The sequence below is a fragment of the Lepisma saccharinum genome, chromosome 11 (genome assembly GCF_977018435.1).
Source record: "Lepisma saccharinum chromosome 11, izLepSacc3.1, whole genome shotgun sequence".
NCBI lineage: Eukaryota > Metazoa > Arthropoda > Insecta > Zygentoma > Lepismatidae > Lepisma > Lepisma saccharinum.
Genome location: NC_139239.1, coordinates 54,001,185 through 54,023,053, shown reverse-complemented (window position 1 = coordinate 54,023,053; position 21,869 = coordinate 54,001,185). Strand labels below are relative to the sequence as shown.

Below are 21,869 nucleotides of genomic sequence, written 5' to 3'. Positions count from 1 at the left end.
TTGTTCTCCCCGAAAATAGGCAATGGTTAGGCTGAAGAGGTCAAAGCTCTAACTACACACTGGTAGACAGGATACAGCATAAAGCCCCAAAGAGGATTTTACTGGCTGTTCTCTGGACGCCGTGTAAGGGGTGATCCTTTCAGGACACAACCAAATGTAAACCTCACTTCCACGTAGTACACCCTGGACTACATTGTCCAGACTAAAGAGGTTCTGGCGTCTTTTCTCACAGCTAAAACAATACTCTGTGGTGCTTGTATTATGTGCTGTCCTTTGTGATTCTAATTGTCCTTTTATCAATTTCATATTTTCACCACTCATCCTCATCTTCGCGATTAGCCAAAAGTGGCAGAAAAGCGAAGTAAAATAAAGCAAATGAATCAATAACTGAATTCGGAAACCTTCAGCTATGGTCACTCCTTACACATCGTATAGTTCCAATTAACTAAAAGGTTTTTCCTCTTAAATTGGTTTAATGCATACATAAAGCTGCCCAAAGACAAAATGCTCATTGCAATCAATCAAGATACGGAGGAGAGATTCCCGTATCAAACGAACCAGAAGTTCTGGGAAATCCAGATTCAACTGGTTATGCTGATTAGAAATATTACTGCGCGCCCCAATTGATCATTCGGATCCTGGGAGAGAGTTGCACCTACTGTCCTGTCCGACCTGCACGTAGATTACGTCGGCATTAATCCCTGATCACATATCGAATACAGGGTTTCTGACGGGTTTTACGAGGTTACCTTGGGCAGTCCTTGAATCGTTGACGTAGTGGAAGACATAGTTTGATAGTTCTCTCCCGCTGTGCAACTGACCTCAGGCTAATGGAAACGTGACGTAAGCATTGCTGACGTAAATTGTGACGTTTTCTTACGTTGAGAATGTTGCGAACATAGGAGGCGACCCTTTTCTCCATGACTATGTTCAAATCAACAATGCGTCCTTCAGCAAGGTGAAATTCCGAATGGAACTCTTTACCAAGATGAGTGTTGTAGGGTCAACGATTTCAATGGTATTGTGTGATCTACATAGATGAATCTAGATAGAATCACTTTCAGTTTTGTAAACTTGGAAATAAACTTTCACATTCTCGGGATACACCGGTTGCAGTAAAGTACACAAAACACTTCTGAAAAGGGTCAAAATCAACATGAGAAGCCTGAGATCGCAGGTTCAAGCCCTTGATAAAGTGGGCATTTAATTTTGCTTTCAGCCTATCAATCAATTGTGTCATCATCCCTCCTCATCGTGGCGATTAGCCCATGAGGTAGAAAAGGGAAAGAAAGAAAACCGTTCATCTAATCATCATGCATCCTCGTCGCAGTGAAACAAGTATAGTGGCCCCCCAATCGTAATCGTCGACTTTGTAATCAAGGTGTTCCGAATTCGATACCAGGTGGAGGCATATTGTGGTTCGGATTCAACTTTAACATGTGGGTCCAGTCCCGATTATCCTGTGTGAATATAACAAAACAAAAATTCAAGAACCTAAAATAAGTGTAATGTAAAATTACCATTTTCATCACTTGTGGCGAAATATAGAGAAAATGATTGCCCATTTTTCCACATTTTGTCGGTATACGAGTAGTTCTGACACGATGCCAAGCCTGTCAATTACAATTAGGACCACAGACCACGTGCCGTGTTAGGAGGGATGAACGGAAGGGCTTTGGATCTGGGATTTCATCTGCGAAGTGGGCTGCCTCACTGTTCAGTGTTCACTGATGAGAAAATGCTTTAGACGGGTCTCCATATCATTGGCCAAAAAGTTGTTTGTCGCAGATAGCCAAATCGGGACTGGGCCTACAGTTTAGAGTGAGAGCCGAAGTTCTAATATGAGCCTCCACCAAGTATAGAAACACGGGTTCCTTCATTAAAAGAGGACGACGTATGTACTACGACAACAGGGAAGCACTCCTAAAAGCTGTAAGTGAAATTGCATGCAGGGGGAGAGAAGGAGGGGCTCACGATGATATCAGCCCCTGGCTGAACCTTCTATTTCCAATCATGCGTTGAAATCTCTTTACTGAGTTATTTGTGTATGAGGCTGTGTTATTTTTATTAGGATAACAGAAAAGTGATCGCCATGTGTTTATTTTCTCCGTTGGAGCTACTGATAACTTTTGTAACTTCAAATTAGTGTTGCCCACGAGACGAGACATGTCTCGTCTCGTGTCCCGTCTCGAAAACGAGATGAGACACGAGACGGGACAAACGTTTCAAAATTCGAGACGAGACGAGACTGATCACCTGTCTCGTCTCGTTTTCGAGACGATACACGGGACGGGACGAGACGGCTCGTGGAAAGTCTCGTCTCGTCTCGAAAGTTTCGAAAAAAATACAAACAAAATAATCAGTTGCGAATATTTATTTACTCGGAGTAAAGGATATTCTTTGGAAACCCAAATCAGCGTCTATTACATAAAAAAGGCTATCTTATTTAGTTTTTATACTCTTCCGAAATCCAGTATTACTTCCATTTTGCAATGTATTCAAGCTTAATGATTTTAAGCTGTAATAGTACTCCAAACAGAAGTACTTTGCTAAAATACCGATTCAGATATCTATCTGTATAAAAATATTGTGAGAGAGAAGTATTCTCGATAATTTCTTTGAATGGAAAATGTATGAAAAATATTGTAAACCTTACGAAAATTACGAAAATTGCGGGCTTTGTTTGCTTTTCCATAGTAACGAAATTTATTATTTGTTTATCCTTAAAACAGCTTAAATATATTTAACGCCTTTAAAGTAAAAACTACTGCTATAACGCGCAGGGTGGTATTTGTAGGGGGGATGGTGGATTTCCCCCCTCTGGGTACTTGTATCCCCCCTCTGCTTGATAAATTTTATCCATGGGGGGAAATGTTATATGGCATAAAGTCATTATCTCACGCTGTCCCTAGACAGTCAGTAGAATTTCCCCCACTGGAAATTTCTTAAATACCACACTGAACAGTTCAGTAAGACATACAATAGTTGTTATCTTCACAACACGATTATTCCCGCACATGGAATAAGGAATATTCAACATAAAATCGTGCCATCTAAGGAACGGACCTAAAGCAATTTTTGTAGTCTTCTCATGGAAGGAAGTGGTGTGATTTTTGACATGTAACCTCCCTTGCTAATTGTAATATTTCCTCATCGAAACCCCCTCGCGGTCAGTAATGATTTTCTCGAGGTATCTCTCATCTTACCGACCCCGGAAACTATGGATTCCACACTAATATCGGTCGTTTTCGATTATTTTTACATGTCACCCCCTCCCCACTCCCACCCCCAGGGCTGTCTTACTCCCACAGGATTTCTTTCGAGATTTCAAGTGATACGTGTACCAAGTTTGGTTGAAATCGATCCAGGTGTTCGAGAGTTATGCCGGAACAAACACAAACACACACACACATACATCCATTTTTATATATTAGATTAAATGTCCTTATGGTTAACGAACCATATTTATTCTCACTATACAGTGAACAAAATAATTTAAGGTTTTACCCACTTTTGGGAATAATATTTTGTCATGTCTTCCAATTTTAACTTTTGTTGGCATAATATCCTGCATTACTTTACGAAACGAGACGGGACAAAACGGGGCGAGACGAGACGGCATTTTCACGAGACGGCATTTTCGCGAGACGGGACGAGACAAACCTAAGTCTCGTCTCGTCTCGTCTCGTGGGCAACACTACTTCAAATATACCTTTTATGAAAGCCGTTTACGGTCTTCAACATTCAAACCACTTTACCAATTCGTTGCGGTTAACCAGACTGTAAAAAAAAAACAAAAAAACACCACCAACAGAACTGATTACTTGACGCAAAGAACAATAAATAGCTGTGGTACCAGGAATTCACCACACGTCGCACATCAAAAGAAAATACAATTATGTTTACGACCCCAGGACATCACAGCAAAGCCCATTACTGCAAATGAAGAAAACATGTCTAAGGCAAAGTCCAGCGAATGTCAACACCTCCAACCACTTCACCCTTCTTTTGTCTTTCGGGGACGTAATTATTACGCAATGGAATTGATGTGGGCACGTGGTTTCCCGAGGCGTCCAATCGGACCAAGTAAGAGAAGCGAATGCATGAGATTTTGCTCAGGTTGCGACTCCGTGACTTCCATACCTAATGAACGTGATTGAAGGTGGTCATCTTAAGGATCCGCTGAGTTTTTTGGGTGTTGGTCTCGGGTTGTGAGGTTCGTCCAGAGCGTCGAGGACAAATTTTGGAAGTATCATCATGTTGAGGTCAGTTACTAGTTTCTGTGCATAGATTTCCTGGTGGAAGAGTCCTTTAACTTTCTCTTCCCGACAGCTGCCGAACCAGAACGACAGCTGCTACAGGTCAAGGACTTCTGACGTTATTTACGGACAACCAGTGCATACCTTAAGGCAGAAGCTGCAGTCTCTTCCGGCATCACCATAGCAACGCGCCCTAGGCAGTCTGCGAATACGTCACACGGTACAAGATAATCTCCAAACCCTACCATCTTATTGAGCCCCACCCTAACAGCACTGTCACATTTTGGGACTTCCCAAGATGCAAGCCATGTTCTAGCAACCATCAATCTAACATTATCTTTTTATTCTGCAACACGACCAGGCCGAATAGAACGTATTGTGAGCTCCAATAATTACAGTAGTAGATGTGTTGAGAGTGCATTGTTACAGTAGACGCCTTTGTGATGGGGTCTTTCCAGAGAAGCGCTATTAATAGTGAAACTTGTTTGTTCTCTCCTGAAAGTGTATTGAACAGATCCCTCTGACACGTGCAAACAGCACACTTCAAAGCCGTGGACTGAGACGTTAAGCAGCACTGTAAGATGCACCACCTACAGGCCATCCTGGTAAGTACATGTAATTGCATGGAACGTGAAGTAATTAGACCAGTTAATTTGCGTGATAGCAGTTAATTACTTTAATTGCCACTGTCTTAGAATGGAAAAACCTGTGATGTTTTGCTTCTTTTTGTTTCATGTTTATGTACAGTCACATGTTAAATAGCAACTTATTTGTGTGTTATTCTGCTTTGTATGTTACATCGATCTCCTTGGGGGGTGGTCATCGCAGTGCGCTACGGGTTCGATTCCTGGGTCAGACAAGGATACTTGAAAATTAAAAAGTAAAAGTGAATACTAGAACATTCATAAAATATGAAAAGAGCGCTCCCGCCATTGGTGCGAGCAGTCTGGTGTTCGATTCCCGGTGGGAGATTCTCAAGAAATTTTGGTAATAATCCAGCATCGCCAGAACAATGGGGCTATTCACTGCCAAACTTCATCCTGTGGCGAAGCCAGCATAATTTCGTCCATAATTTGGTTGTGCTGAGCCAGAGATCGCCAAATTCACCGAGCGATGGTGCTGCTTTTACATTTGAAAATACAGGGCGAGCTACCAACAATTCCTTGATTTTTTTGAAAGAAATCATTTCTTGGTTCATCAAAACATTAACATGTAATGACATTATTATTTTCTTAACAGACAACTAGACAGAGAAAAATAAATTATGTTGTGCTTCACATATACATTTGTAAGATATTTAATTTTAAAAAATAACTATAGGCGAGACGTGATAATTATGTTGCTTTAAATGCTGCAGATTCACCACAATTCTCTTGTAATACACAAAAAAAAAGGTAAAGTGATCCCCTGTGCATAGCACTACGCCATGAAGGCGTATAGGGGGTGTGGGGGTAACGCCCCACACTTTCTTGATCCGGTCGTGAGTGGGGGTGATGTGATCAGCATCACGCCCCTGACCACCTTTACCCACCAGGGTTTCCCCCAGGTACCCATGTTATTCGACGCTGGGTGGGCGCCGGAGCCGCTTCCATACACATACAAATGTAAAATGTATTGCGTCTTTTAAAACATTTTGAGTTGATATTGAACCAATATCATCACTTAATCATGTTTCAATTATCTCTTTTTAAGAAGAAAAATGTGTGTGGTAAGAAAATTCAATTTAATTCAATAAATTCTCTTTTAGCTAAACTGGAAATTGTTTAAAAATTAGGAAAGTAAACATGATACTCAAGTCTATTTATGCTGCCATCTGCCAACAAAACTATATGAATTTCCATGTTCGCCTGAGAACGTGAATCATTTAATGATGATATACTTTCATTAGTTTGTTAATATCAAATATTCTGTTCGCCCTACCCTACCGCAGACTATCCTTCTATATATATAGTATTCTGGAACAAAATGTAAGAAGTATTGCCATTCTCACAGTTTTGGATGAGTTTCCCGCCCTTTAGAAAATATATTTCTGTAACACACAAAGAATTCTGTTCAACTGCTTCGATGATCAACGACTGCTCCAGTGTAACAAACTAAATAAGAAAGTTATTAAATGTTGTAGAAGCACTGCCAAATATGCTTACTCATTAACTGATAAGGCTGTGGAAGCTTTTGCATAAACATCTGAGTATGAAGCAAAGTGTCATTATCCAATTATACTGTCTATGTATTAAACGTATAACTAATTTACAATGCACACACGGACTCTTATGTGATCATGTGAACCATATTAGGCGACGAACCTTGTTGGACATTCGTACACTTAGATGGGAGAGAAAGGGGTCACCTTGCCAAGATATAAAATTAATTACTTATTAATTTTTATGACTTTATTCTGGTGCCTCATGATAAATAAACTGTTGTGTATAACGAATGTTGCAAAATGAAACTGAATTATTAATTTATTAACTTACAAAGAGTAATAAGGCCAAGAGAGGGAAACCTTTACGTAGGTTCACATATATTCGATTTAAGTGTCTTTATGGCGAGATGAGCCATACCCCATGGAGTAATGGTAACACCTTCGCCTTGTAGGCAAGAGATTCCGGTTCGATAGTCGGTGGAGACACAGTGGTTTGGATCCTGTAGCCTGTAGTCCAGTCTCGATTAACCTATGCGAGCATACATTGGACTGAAATATGCTGTGAACTTTGAACAAACTTTGCGACGCGGTAGATATCTAGAAAATAATCAATTCCTATCCACGTCTGCACCATTAAAACATTGGATATCGAATCGATAGAGTTGAAAATGCGTCTTTTTTATGTCTAGCTAGGTTCTGGGATAGTAGCAGACCGATAACGTAATTAGCATTTCTTCCACAAGAAACTCAGGATTTACATCTGGTGATCCAGGAGGCCAGTGAAGCATTTCTAGACGTCGACATTATGAACGAGTATACTCCTAGCCGGCTACAAAAGTAGACTGTTTCTTCTAATTCCTTGGGAGCTCACAAATGACAGACTGCATAATTGGTTTTCTCTTTTACACAATTATTCTGTGTACGTATATTCTGTCGAACAACTGCATTAATATTTTTTGATATTTACTGGTTCTATTTTGTATTATATCTGCAGGTTGTTTTGACCCCTCTGGTAGTAGAAGCCACAGCCAATCCACAAAGTTTCCTGTATCGAACCTACCCGCAAGGTTCACTGAGGCAACAGTTGGGTTATTTCGGTCAACAGCAGGACTCCATGATTAGGCAGAACGCAGCAGTGGGTGTAGTAAGCTTGTATCAGCCGAATCAGCACCCTCAACAGCAACACATTCAAACTCATGGCTCAAGGATACTCGGGAAAGAAAGTAGTTCAGGGTCCTCGACGTCGGAACGTTCCTCTCAAGCACCACAGAATCATAGGCGAACTACAACGGTTATCCCATTGGCTGTTACTAAAACGGAAACGAGGCGACGTATTGGACAAGGTACAAGGACAGTGACAGGCCAAAGTAGCAGAAGGAACCAACAGATCTCGACTGAAAGAGCAGTGACCCAAAATACTGAATTGTCTTCAAGAAGTACACCGTATTTAGGTACGATGGATTCGCTAGCGTCTGCAAGTAGTTCGACTGAAACTGTTTATCAGTCGACAGCGCACAAGACCGTGCATGATAGCCCGACACAAACAAGCGCCGCTCACCAAAATATTTCAAGAACCAGTCACAGACAAAAGCAGAATAATCATCAACAACGAAGACCAAGTCATCAATATCCTACGACAGAAACGTACAAAACGTCACAAGCAAACTTCCCAGGATCCCTCTCGCACGAACACACCACAGCAAGGCCCATGGGATTGACCGGTAGACCATCATTGACCAGCGGCCACCGCACCAGCAGAAGACCTGCCACTCTGGGCAACTTACACTCGACGACCACCAAACGTCCGCTCGGTACCACAAGGGTACCAGAGTCCGGCACCAAGACAACACACCAACCCAGTAGCAAAGGTCAAGTTCCATCTCGAGGCGTCAAACCGTTGCCAAGAAATCAAACGGATTCGGATATCGTGTTTCCGGACAGAAGGTTTCTTCCCACCATTGGCAAGCTCGGACCCAACTGTGCAAGAGGAAGCACCTTTTGCACCGCCACAGATGAGTATCCGAGGTAACGTTCAATTTGGTGACTTTAGTTCACGTGAAGAAGTTTCAAGCAAGCTTTTAAGAACAACTTGTACGTACAACAAACAGCAAATGCAATAGTAGGCAAATTGTCCGTTACCATGTTCATTTATTCTGCTTTCCCCAACGTGGTGCTCAATAATTGAAACAAAAAACTGGAGTACAAATAGAACAAACTCTGCTCCAGTACAAGTACAATTCCACCCCCCCCCACAATAATAATCAGAAAATGTAAAAAGAACAAAAATAGCGATGGACAATTTGCCTATTCCTTACTGTTATCTTTACCATTCATATTAAGCATATACATATAACGAGTACAATTGCTTTCTGCTGTTAAGACTAAATACTATTTATATTTATAAATATACTCTAAAGTACAATTCCTAATAACTGTCCATCTAGAACTGTTTTGTAATTTTAGTTTAGGATCTGAAACGAATCTTATTCTCAGCATTCAACAGGGATTGATAATTACTTCTTGTATGAAATATAACTGAAGCACTCATTTTAAAATCAATAAGGGTTCTGAGAGTCATCTCTTGACCATAAATGAAATAAATGCTTGCTTTTCGGAATTAGAATGTGACTTATTCTAAAATTATCATGGCAGGAATATTTACTAAAAATTGCTTTAAATCTATTGCTACAAAATTTTGAATAGTACGCTTAGCGTGATGTTGATGCTCTGAAAATATACTTTTTAAAAAGTGTGGTAATTCTTAGCATTTGTTATTGAATTTAACACGCATGTTTAATGAGATGGAGAAATAAGAGCCTTTTTATATTCTGCCTACAGCTCGTAGACAGTGTAGGTATTGTGAGAAGTGTGTATACTTTGGGCAGAGTCCCTAATGTGCCTCAAATGTTATTTAAGAGAAAAACTAAGTTTTGAAGGCGAGTTTATTCTTAAAATATGTAAACATAAATTTACGAACTTTTCATAAATTGAGAAATTGTTGATATTAAGTCTTTCTGATATTTCTTCTTTTATTTTCAGCACTTACCTGGCCAACGTCTTGAGTATTCAAAAAGTCAACATTTTTAGGCTTTTCCAAAATGACACCGTGAGTATCATTCTAACAGCTCAGTAATAATAATTCTATTCATTCTTGTAACCGGAACAAAAATCTACCGACATATTGACATAAGTAATTCAAAAGTTCGTGGCGACAGATCCTTATGGGAGCGGACCTACAGTATCAAGTGTCATGTGAACCACTGAAATATGACCTCATTGGGAATTCAACCTTTTAATCAGAAAAAATAATTTATGTAACTAAAAGTTATTAGGCAATTACTGGTTGATTTAAATAAGTGTATATAATTATGCACAAAATACTGACGAAGGCAAATTATACCAACAATTTTTCAGAAGGCAGTGTATCCTTCGTGTCTTACTATTGATGTAAATTAAACTTCATTCATTCATACAATACATGCTTTCTAGTGTAACAACACAAATACTAATTACTGTTTTTGTTATTTTCAGATTGATTTGGGAACTCGTATTTCTGATCAAGACGAAACAGAATTATGCCAGTCTGAGGTAATCTCATTTCCTTAGTTGATTAACAATAGGAATACATGTTTAAAATGTCACACTGTTATGTGTAGCCAACGCGAAAGATAATCGTAGACAAACTGTCCATTGCGTGTCTTATTCTATATCCTACCTTGTTTTAAGGGACGTAATTCTGTTAATGGGAAACAGATAATGGCCTCTGATTTTGATTGATTGATTGAGTTGATGTTTTTAAGTCCATTTTATGCACAATAATGCTAATCGGGACTGGACCTACAGTTTAACCGAACCACTATAAAGAACCCGGAACCTTTTGATTACAAGGCGACGACGCTACCACTGCGCCATCGGGGAGAACCCAAGTGAAAATGGTGGTGGGCGATTCGCCAATTATTACTTTTGCTGATGTCTGTACAATGTTGAACACCACTATAGTGAAAATTGTAACAATTACAAGTGCCTTGCCTCCCACCTCCCCCCCCTAAGTCGGCGCCACTGACGTTAAAAGTTGACCAAATTGTGGTGTGGTCTTTCTGAGACCTCTCTGTATTTATTTCAAAGTGCCTCCACATCTCCACGTGCCCTTGCCTTGTATCCAAAGTACCAAAATTTAGCAGAAACTAGAGAAAGGAAATCCCCCTCATTCACCTCTCACATACTACCCTGCAACCACTTTAAGGAATAAAGGCAGATAAGACAAAAATAAACTAATCCTTTTCTTGTTTGTTTTAGGAGCAAATCGTTTATCCGAAAGTAGCAGAGAACAAAGACGAACAATGGATGTTCGTAGTGAACCAAGGAGAGTACTCGCAGGGTGTGCGAGTGGAAAGATGCATGTGAGTAGATACATCTTTACAGTCACAGGATTAAATTATTTGGGAGATGATATATCGTCCAAATCATTTTTCTGTATTTAATGTTCTCGGACTACACATCGACCCAGGGACGTAGCTAGGTTATTCAGTTTGGGGGGACCAAATCTGAAATTTGTGCGTATGAAACTATATTTTGCTATATTAACGGACAAAAAGCATAGACGTTAGTATGGTTAATTTTTGCCAGGTCGAAGTTAATTGATTCATATGTAAAATTTATCATAAAAATATGAATTTATCTATTTAAAATGCAACACTTTAAATCTCTTTCCGTACATGAACAAATACACTTTGACCGCACCCACAGCAACTCGAAAGAAACTTTAAATCTCAGAATATTATCAGTTGTAGGAGAACTCCCCGTGTATCTCTCGATCCCCATGTCGACCGTTCGGTGAAGACTTTGATTCCATCGGTAAGGGAAGAGTAATTTACAACAAAGGTTCGAATCTCTGGTTTCTAGGAACTTGAGGCAAGGCAGGAAGATTACATGACTTTCGTTATAAACCAGTAAGCAACGAAAGGGTGGTGCCTATATTTGCTTTTGACGATTTTCTTCAAAACAACAAATTTGTTTCCCGCGTAGTGGTCCAGCTGATAATACATTTACAGGAAAAGTATATAGTATTAATGTAGAGTAATATTTAATAGATACAATTTTGTTGGGGGGCATAATTGCAACTGCCCCCTGGCCACTTCCCTAACGACATCCCTGCATCCACCTTGTATTTTTCAAGTCCGATATGCTCAGATATCGTAATAGGAACTGGACCCACATTTTATAGTGGGATCTGAGCCATTGAAATGTGCCTCAATTTTAAACAGAGTTGAATAACTGTAGAATGTAACTCTTACTGTTGAAGATAACACAACAATGCATGTGCGTTGGGAAGGGGTGGAGGGCCGAACCAGTCCGCCCACCCTGCCTGGAAATAGGCATTATAGTTTCATTTTACAAAAAATAGAAAGCTTGATCTCTTTATACTTAGTAATATACATAAAGTATTTAGTATTCGAACAGAATAACAAAAGAAAATATGCGTTAGATCGAAAAAGTGTAAAAATGCAGTAAGAGCATTTCAGAATACTAACTGCATATGTATAAAAAAAATTTAAAAAATGAAGGCTACTTGTTATTCACTCATTTTGTGGCTGTAGTAAAAGTCTTCCCAAGGACAATGTAATAATAATATAAATTGGACTAAAGTTATTATTGTACAATAATAATAATAATAATTATATTCATTCAAAATTTATCAACAGCATGACCCCTCCCCCTACAAAAGTGTCTGCCGCCACCATGCAGCAAAACCTGTTGCGTCCTGGCAAAAAGATCCTCCAGTTCAGAAGGTGACGTAAAGTAACGAAATCCCGTTACAATTACCCATAAAATTTCGTTAACGTGTTACTAACGCAAATAGCGAAAACGTAACACGTTATTTCCGTTACGTTACACCCCAACTCTGATTTTAAAACTTGTGCGACTCGTTTTCAGTAGTCTTATGATAATGACGTAACGTGCAGACGCATCATACTCCGAATTGTTATCGTTCGATCATCACGGAAATAAAAGAGCAAGAACAACAACGCGATGAAACAACAGACTCTCGAACATTTAGCGCCGAACGTTATGTTTCTACTTTAACGCGTTTTCCTCGTCGAACAAAGGTGAGAAAGAACTGTCGCATCCGAACAGGTTCCTCTTCAAGGCTACAGCGATTGCGCAAGAAACTTCTTCCCTTGTTCGAGGAAGACTGAAGTTTCACACTTAAATGTCTCGAGAAAGGATTATATCGAATTCACTTTACAGCTACTTGCCAAAGTCACCTTGAATTAAATTTTAAAAAATTCTCCCGATTTAAATGGAAATTGTGCGCTACATTTACCAGAACCGTTATTTTTTGTAATTATGTTGTTATTTTCGTGTCATGGAGAATACGAGTGACGACTAATTTGTGTAAATTGATTGTCCTGATACGTATAGCCACGGCAATAAAAGTGGGACACCCAGATCCCGAAATACTGTTGCGTTGTGTGTTGAGTAACTCTAGGCAACACACATAACACATTGCAGGGAAGCCAGTACAGTAAAACCTTGTTAATCCGGAGTCCGATAAGCCGGACAGGCAAAAGGAAAAAAAAAAAGAAAAAAAGTTCTAAATGTGGCTAGAAGTCGACAAGAGAACTTCCCAAAGAAAAGGCAGTCAACCACTGATGAAATTCTGTTTCCCGCAGACTTTGTACTGTACTGTATGCCTATGCCCTTTAAATACACCATAATAAATGTGTTTTGTTGCTATAAACGGAGTTTCAATGCACTCTTTCTACTGTTCTTTTAGGTTATTTTAGTTAATCCGGACTTTTCGTTAAACCGGTTAACTTATCCCCCCCATTAGTCCGGATTAACGAGGATTTACTGTATTTCAGGATGTGGGTGTTCCATTTTATTGCCGGTGGCTGTACATCCTGTAGCACCAAGAATAATATTCTCGACGACATATTGAACTAATTAGTAATATATACCAGTGGTTCTCAAACTGTGATACGCGTACCCGGGTAAGCGATCAGCGACAACAGTTTTGCTGCAGGTGTGTAGAGAAGGCTTCATAGCTTTAACACTGAACACAAACATAAGACTGATTTTGTCCCTGACACTCTTGTCTTTGTTTCATATGCCTTAAATTAAAATACTCGTTCCAAATCTAAAGGGTGGCCCAAACGTCCCGCACCATAGGCGAATAGCATCATGTTGTGGTGTGATCCGTGGAAAGACCGCATCCTGAGCCCCTACATTTTTTAAGGCACTCTCACCAGCGAGAAATACCTGGCTATGTCGGGAGACTAATTACTTCCCGACTTGCACTTAATTCGGTCGCGTCCGCAATGTTTCTTGCAAGACGGAGCACCGCCTCTTTATGGTAGCAGGCACGTCAGTGGCTGGATGAGAACTTCCATCAACGTAGGAGATCTGTGGAATGGGCTCCCCGATCCCCGGATTTGAATCCCCAACGCATTGAACAAATATTGTATTGTATCGAAAATTGTGCTTGATAGTTTGTTTACAAACATATTTTTGCTCTTTGCTTTTCTTCAACAACTCCGGAAAAAATATATTAAAATTAAAGTTGTTTTCTTTACGTCTTAGCATACGTGTGTTTCACATTTTTATTCTTGTAACTAATCATAAAGATTGTAAACGTAGGAACACCTAATAAAATAATAAACGTAGGATTCTAATGTTTATTCATTTGCCATCTTTCTCCATACAGCCTGAGTGCCATTTTGTTCCGTTGCGGATACACGCCTCCAACATCACAAACGTCCCACTAATCAGGCTGCAAATAAAAATTCCCTAAAGTCCACTATTCAGAGAAAACCTATGGTGGGGTTACATTAGACGTTTAGTTAAGACTAAGTGGTACAATGAGAAAAAAGTTTAAGAACCGCTGGTTTATACGATATGACAGTCACTCAAAAATCCCAATACAAATATAAATTTAATAAATATTATATATGTGGAACTTTGAGAGGGAACTGTTTCCCAACCAACGTGGGAAATCAAAGTTTTTCCTAATTTACTTGCTGTCATGACAAAATTTCTTGCATGTAATATAGTACAATTTTAATTTTAGCTCAATTCTGCAAAATATGATCCCTCTTCTGCATATCCCAAGTCCTGTTTTGCATATCTATGATTTGTAATGTGAATAAACATTACTAGAGCCACCTAGGTTCAAATCACGAATCGAGATATTCGCATTGCTTTCCTAGTAGTAGTACAACCTAAGTTTTTCTATGACAAAGCTCGAAGCCAATATATTTTAAAATGAAGCACAATCAAAGCTCATACCATCGCATTGCATGCTTACAAGCGGGCACATAGCTAGGGGGAATTAGGATGCTCAACTCGACCGAAATCCTACAAATATCTAATTTAAATAGTGGTAATTAATTTTACTTCCTTGGCAGAATTAAACATATTTCTATAATACTGAGAAATTCATCTTCAGTGCTTCTATCCCCCACTTTCTTGCCTTTAGATGGCGGTTGCTGATAAGGGATGAGCCTTCTCCCCTAAATAAAATTCTGGATACGGGCCTGCTCAGGAGACAATAATTTCAAGAGCAAGAAGAACAGGTCGGAAGTCAACCAACAGATGGACATGTAGCTTGCTTATTTTCAAATAGACACATCGGAGAGCTTGAACGCTTTTTCAGAATTCATAAAGTACAACTTATTGTAAACTAAAGACATTCTCAAACACTGTATGTAAACTGAATGCTTGGAATTCGAAAGACAGGTGCCGTTACAGAGTACAAGTATATTCTCCATTTCATCTCTTAAGAAAGTTCCAAAAAAATCGCGGTCTTGTCGCTATCTGGAAGAAGAATCACCATGTTTACGTTCTCTCGAGTTTTAATACAATTGGTTCTTTAGAACGAAGTTCTTTAATCAAAGGATGCACTTTATAATTTTCCTATCAGAATTTAATTTTTCTTTCTTGGACTTCGATGGCACTTTGACAAAATAATTTTACTATTCACCATCCACTGAAAAAACGAAGTTAGTGTAAACAAAACCACGTGACTTCTGAGAAATATTTCCTTTCCAATGTGTTAGTTCTGGTGCTATTTTGCACATGAAAATATTGATCGCTGCTGTTCAGCTCGTAATATAAGATCCCACAACTTGAATGTAGTAGCTACGTTGAGTGGTGTAGCTTTTTTAATGCACTATATTCCTACACTCAAGATTCCTGTACAGTTGCCATGCGAACAGCCAATAAGATTTTGTTTACATTGTCCTCGTTCTTACAGCGGACAGAATAATAATTTAGCCGCCCGCCGTGGCGGAGTGGTTAGCACAGCGCGCTACGACGCCAGGGGCACCGGGTTCGAATCCCGGACTGGACATGATTACATGTTGCGAGCGCACAGTATTTGAAGCGCTCACAGAAGACAAGCCGTTTATCGAGCGCACGTGGTCACATAACTGAGTCACCCTATCCAAGGTGCAGGCAAGGAGGAGATTGAAATTTGTAAAGTGGGTTCAATCTTTGCAAAGTATTTGTAGTGAGAAAGTCGTAATTCAAAGAGTTTTGTTTTTGTATAGATTTTCAAATGGAAGTAATCAACACTTACAAGAGTAAACCTATTCTTCTGCTCGACGGATATCGGTACCGTGTTGGACGTCAAACTGAGAACATTATCCACTGGCGGTGTGTGAAGGAACGGCAACTCAAGTGCAAGGGTTCAGTGAAAACGTCATCGAACAACAATGTTTTGGAATCGACACCTCACCAATGTGTGCCAAACGTTGATGAGTCGGAAGTAAAGAAAACCAAGTATCAGTTATCAGTGCAGGAAAAGAGCCAGAGAGGACCTTTCGACGCCAGTCAACGCCATCTACAAGCAAGAGTTTGGTAGACTGTTCAACAGGGGGCACGAATTGGTGACCGAAGTTCCTAGATACGAGAACGTGAAAGGCAATCTGTGCCAAGAACGCAGAAGAGCTCTGGGGACTACCCAAAATCCGGCCGACATTTCCGAAATTTCATTCAATTAGGAGATGCTGCGACTTTCCGACGGGACGAGCTTCCTTATGTTCGACATAACTCTGGATAATGGAAAGAAATGCATGATATTTGGAAGTGACAGTGGCAGAAAGTTATTACAATCCAGGGACTCTTTCTTCTTAGACGGCACATTCAAAAGCTGTTCTAAACAGTTTCAACAGATTTATACAATCCATGCTGATTGTGGAAGTTCAGAAAAAGAAACATTTTTTTTCCAGCGGCGTACGTCTTACTGGAGGATAAGAAGAAATCGACGTATGTGCAACTTTTTGAAGCGTAAAAACGTCGGGGTTGGTCTCCAAAAACCGTTAAATTGGACTTTGAGGTAGCGGTGATACAGACGATCAGAGATGTGTTCCCGCAGACTTTCGTGTCCGGTTCTAATTATCATTTTAACCAGTGTCTGTGGAGGCAGATACAGCAACTAGGCTTAGCAAAGGAGTACAAAGAAAACGAGGAGATTAGGAATACATGTATGATGTGTGCTGCTTTGGCGTTGATGCCGAGAGAAATAGTCGACGAAGCCAGGCTCGGGATTATGGAGAGCGCGCCACAGGATCTAAAATTAACAAAATTCCTTGAGTATTTTGTGGAGCATCGGTTGAACAACGAGAATATGTATGGAATGTTTCCGGCCAAAAACACCGGACAAATAATCCAGTTCAACAGGATCGTTGGAGCACCGAATCCGAACGTTTACCTACTTCTCCAGAACATGAAAGAAGAAGCGGAAGAGATATGCGGCAGGATGATGGCTCAAGACTTGGGAATCCAAAGCAAAAAGAGGAGACGCAATTACATTGAAACGGACAGACGCATACAGGCCCTTCTACAAAAATATGCTGAAACTGAAGGCATGACTGAGAGCTCTATCGTATATGTGTCCAAGTTTGGTTGAAAGCCATTAACCTTATGTGACGAGGCTATTGCCAATTGAAAAGATTATTGCGAAAGTTTTTGACGAAGCTGAGTGCTGAATTAAAAAGTATTAATCCTAAAATATCTGACGAAGCCGTTGCTAATAGACTAACAACCTTTAAACCACTATTGTGAATATTAGATTACACATTGTCCAGTTCCAAGTCTAAAGAAAAGTGTGAGGGAAGATTGACATTTAATGATAAAGGTAGTAACATGTGTGTGCGCTCGTTGTATGGTCGTTTAAAGGTCGTTCAGGAAGTGTGCGCTCGATGTACGAAATTTCCTTTTGCGCTCGATGTGCTATAGTGGAACCACAAGCAAAAAAACCTGCGCAGAAGCACATCGCGCCGGCGGGTGCGGGAAAGGGCAGGGGGGCAGGAGGAACATTCAGCTGGCTCACGTCAGCGTTGCCAGGGCTATTGATTTCTCGGGAGAAATCCTTAATAAACTATTGCTATGGAACCTCCAACGGGCAGCTTAAAAACACGTTTCCTGCTCATCTTACTTGAACATGGAGGGAGATGTGGAGTTGTACTCCACTCAGCAGTGAAAAGTGCTGTTTGAACTGTGGAATTATGTCAAACGCTACTCAATTGTGCTAGGACATTATTTTATTACTTTTACTACATTGCTATTTTTAGATGGCTGTATTTTATCCCACCCTAAACTCTATTTCTCTTTTAGTTATTTTACGTCGCTTTTGTGCCTCTACCGGTAAGTACGACAATATGGATGAATGAAAAACTGATGAAATGGATGATGTGACACAAACACAGTGAAACGTCCTTGCCTTACGAGGTGGAAACACTGACTTCGTAGCGTGGGCAAATTATGTTATACATGTATGTGTTTGTGTGTGTGTGTATATTTCTAGCATATGGGGAGGATGGGTGGCACCCTAGCATAAGCGTTGCTATCTTGAATTATTGAGGAAGACATGCTGTCTAATTCACCAAATATATTTCACATACGTAATGCATTTTCTCATTATGGTGCAGGACGCGTACCCACCCCTATCGATATCTGTACACCGAACACCAGCAGAAGGCAAATTGATTTGTTTTTGTTAGCATTCGACTTGAAAGATTGTGGAAAATCGCCGACAATGAAAGGCGGCACGTTAGCTACCATTTCCTGTCATAAAAATTCCTCGCGATAATAGAGGCATCGCAAACCCCTTGTGTCGGTGCTGAGAAAGGGCAAATTTGAGGGTGTTTTCCATGCACCCTCTAACCGGAAAATGCGGAAGAGATGAAAGATGTTGGTCGGTTCACTCGGTCGGTTTACTTTCTTTTGTTTGAAACATGTCCACTCCTGAAATGGAGATCTTCGGAATATTTTCGCCAAACACAGGGTGCTGGGTTTAGCACCATTGTTACAAAAGTATCTGTGACGTTTACACCGTTAACAATGAGCGCCACTCCCCTTGCCCCCCGTGAGCACGACTATGCCGCCCCTCCGCCCCAAGAACGACGTTCATCAGCTACTATTAGATCATCGGATTTTGTAGCAGATCTTCTGGTTTCCCAAGGAACGATCTCCCGAATTTTTCAAATCTGACCTGGTAACACTGCCCCGAACTCCGATAACGGCACGGAAGTTGCGCGAACGCTTTGGACGGAAGGTTTTTTTTCCTTGTGGTCGAGCTATAGTCGCACGACACCCTGGACATGAGTGTTCTTTGTAAGTGTCCCTTCATCATATCATCAGTCATTCTCATCCCCACAATTTGCGAAAAGTGCAAAAAAGCGACGCTAAATAACAAAAATCAAAATCAAACCCAAATGGTTTGGAGAGATTTGGTAAACATTTGGGCAAATCTCTTTTAAATTGCGGACTTCATGTAGTCAAGTCGCCACTGGCACAGAGCATATCTCCCTTTGCCACCATTATAATCTTTGATACTTCTTTCAGCTATTTCTCTAGAATCGTCGTGGTATGTCGTGTAGACTTAGTGAATTTAATACCATTAGACTGTTGTATCACACCTTTGCGTTATGATCCCAGCATTTGCAGAAGATGACAATTCTTTTGCTAGAATTCTCTAAGAAATGGACAGTATTTTTGTTTATCTTCAACATGTATTTGCAGATTTACACCTAGGAAAGATATGTATCAAAATCCAAGTTATTGTCGATTAGTAGTCAATTAGTAATTTCTTGAAAACTTTTATTTGTCTCCTGTAGGGGGAAAATGTTTATACAATGAGGCAGCAAATCCTCAATTGAATTTAAAAAAGAGAAAAAGACTTGGAGATCTATGGTTTGTTATCTTCAAGTACTGACCTCCGGAGCTCCCATCTTTCGTTAATTGATGTTCTTCTCTTTTTAATAGGAAGGAAGGTGGTGTATGCAGCTTGGCGGAAAGGTTCCCTCAGGGCTACAGCACTAGCTGCAAGCAGAAATACATCTACAGAAAGTTGGTGGCTCTGAGCGGAGAGGGAAAACCGGTCACCGACCACTTTCGGATCCCGTCCTGTTGCGCTTGTTTCGTCAAGCCAGACGTCGGCTTCAAGCTAGGAGCTGAACAGCAACAGCAACAGCAAGGAGCGACTACTTCCAAACCGAGAAGGCAACGAACGAGAGGTCGAAGAGACTGATTTAAGATCGTTGTGTGTAGAGAAGAAACCACGTCTATATTTAAAATGATATTTAAGAACTGTAAGTTTCCACGATGGAAGCTACCCTCACAATAAATATTATTTCAAACATATATAGATGTATATTTAATATATTTGTGCTTACGACATTGCAAAATATTAAATTTGGACCAGAACAATCCTGCAGGATGGCAAACTTAAAGGCTGCAAAAGAGAAATAAATCTGCGTAGACTGATCACTCAGCCTCTGTGGTGGATTGGTTAGCAGAGCGCGCTACGATACCAGGGGTTCCGCATTATAATTCCGGGTAAGACATGAATGTTTGTGTTTGTCCTGAACAGGGGCGCCGACTTGTCAAAATTATTGGGAGGGCTCTGATCACTGAAATAAATGAATGAAAGACTCACTCCCTCCCTTTTTTAAAAATAAAAATTACGTCTTCGTATAGCAGTTTTTAAGCAGCTATTATATTCCTCATGTAAATGAAATGTAACATGAAAAACTTTTATAAAAATTTCAAAGTCTTTTTATGTCTTTTGTGTCTGCTCATTTGTTTTTTTTAGATAACAATTAACATTTTTATTGAAAAGTAGGCTATGTATTTACGTGGGCGATTCAATAATTATTGTCCCCGGCATACTTAAAATATATGAATTGCAATGAATGATGGGGATATTGTAGCCTAATGTCTTAGATGCCTATATGCAAAATTTCAGAACCGTAGGTGCTATAGTAAATTTGTTTTTCTCGTTTTCGGTGTGAGAGGTGGCACTTAGTTTGAAAAATGGAGAAAACCGAACAACGAGCTGTCATCAAGTACCTCCAGAAAAAGGGGCTAAGCCCAAAGGAGATTCATGAGGACATGGTCAGTGTGTTGGGTGATGGGGCTCCTACCTACCAGGTGGTAAAAAAACTGGTGCCGCGATTTCCGTTGCGGCAGGGAAAGCTGTCAACAGGCCCCTGGTACTGGTCCTCCAACAACAGCATCCACCCCAGAAAACTTCGATGCTGTGCATGACATGATTATGGCTGACAGAAGAATCACGGTGCAACAGTTAGCAGACATCATGCACATCTCTGTAGGCTCAGTGGAAACCATTGTGCATAAACACTTGGGATTCAGAAAGGTGTCAGCGCGATGGGTCCCCAAAATGTTATCCCGTGAGCAACAGAAAGACAGAGTTCAATGTTCAAGGGCTGGTTTGGAGCTGATGGGGGCAGACCTGAAGCAGTTCTGTGATAGATTTGTGACAGTGGATGAGACATGGCTCCACCACTATGATCCCGAGTCCAAACGACAGAGTATGGAGTGGCACCACAGCAATTCACCTCCCCCTTGCAAATTCAGGGTGCAAGCATCAGCACGCAAGGTTATGGCCACAATTTTTTGGGATGCGAAGGGTGTGCTCCTTATTGACTACCTGGTGGGACACACTGTTACTGGGGACTATTATGCAGCCCTAATCCCTAAGTTACGCGAAGCAATCAGGGAGAAACGGCGTGGGATGTTGCGGCGAAAAGTGTTGTTTCACCACGATAATGCTCCAGCACACAGAAGCCATGTTACTGGTGCCGCAATCCATGCTGCTGGTTTCCATGTGTTAGAACACCCTCCCCACTCACCCGACCTCGCCCCTAGTGACTTTCATTTGTTCCCGAAGTTGAAGGAGCACCTCAAGGGGACGCATTTTCCATCAAATGCTCCTGTTATGGACGCTGCGGAAGAATGGCTCACGGCTCAGCCACAGACATTCTTTGAAGCTGGCATAGTGGCTTTACAGCATAGGTGGAAGAAGTGCATAACTGTGAAGGGGGACTTTGTGGAAAAATAATACTGCTTATATGTCAGGGACAATAATTATTGAACCACCCTCGTACATTAAGAGGCAAACCTAAAAGTTTCATGCCGACCTCGGTAGCCGAGCATGTTGG

General features: G+C 40.5%; 1 protein-coding gene across 1 annotated transcript; it reads left to right on the top strand.

Moving 5' to 3' along the window:
* The first annotated feature begins 4,398 nt into the window (after positions 1 to 4,398).
* LOC145994806 (uncharacterized) lies at positions 4,399 to 20,038 on the top strand. The gene is made up of 6 exons (XM_083131113.1): positions 4,399 to 4,864; positions 7,397 to 8,427; positions 9,442 to 9,508; positions 9,934 to 9,990; positions 10,699 to 10,802; positions 19,672 to 20,038. The coding sequence occupies exons 1-6, from the start codon at positions 4,841 to 4,843 to the stop codon at positions 19,934 to 19,936; spliced, it is 1,548 nt and encodes a 515-aa protein (XP_082987239.1). The 5' UTR covers positions 4,399 to 4,840; the 3' UTR covers positions 19,937 to 20,038.
* The last annotated feature ends 1,831 nt before the right edge of the window (positions 20,039 to 21,869 follow it).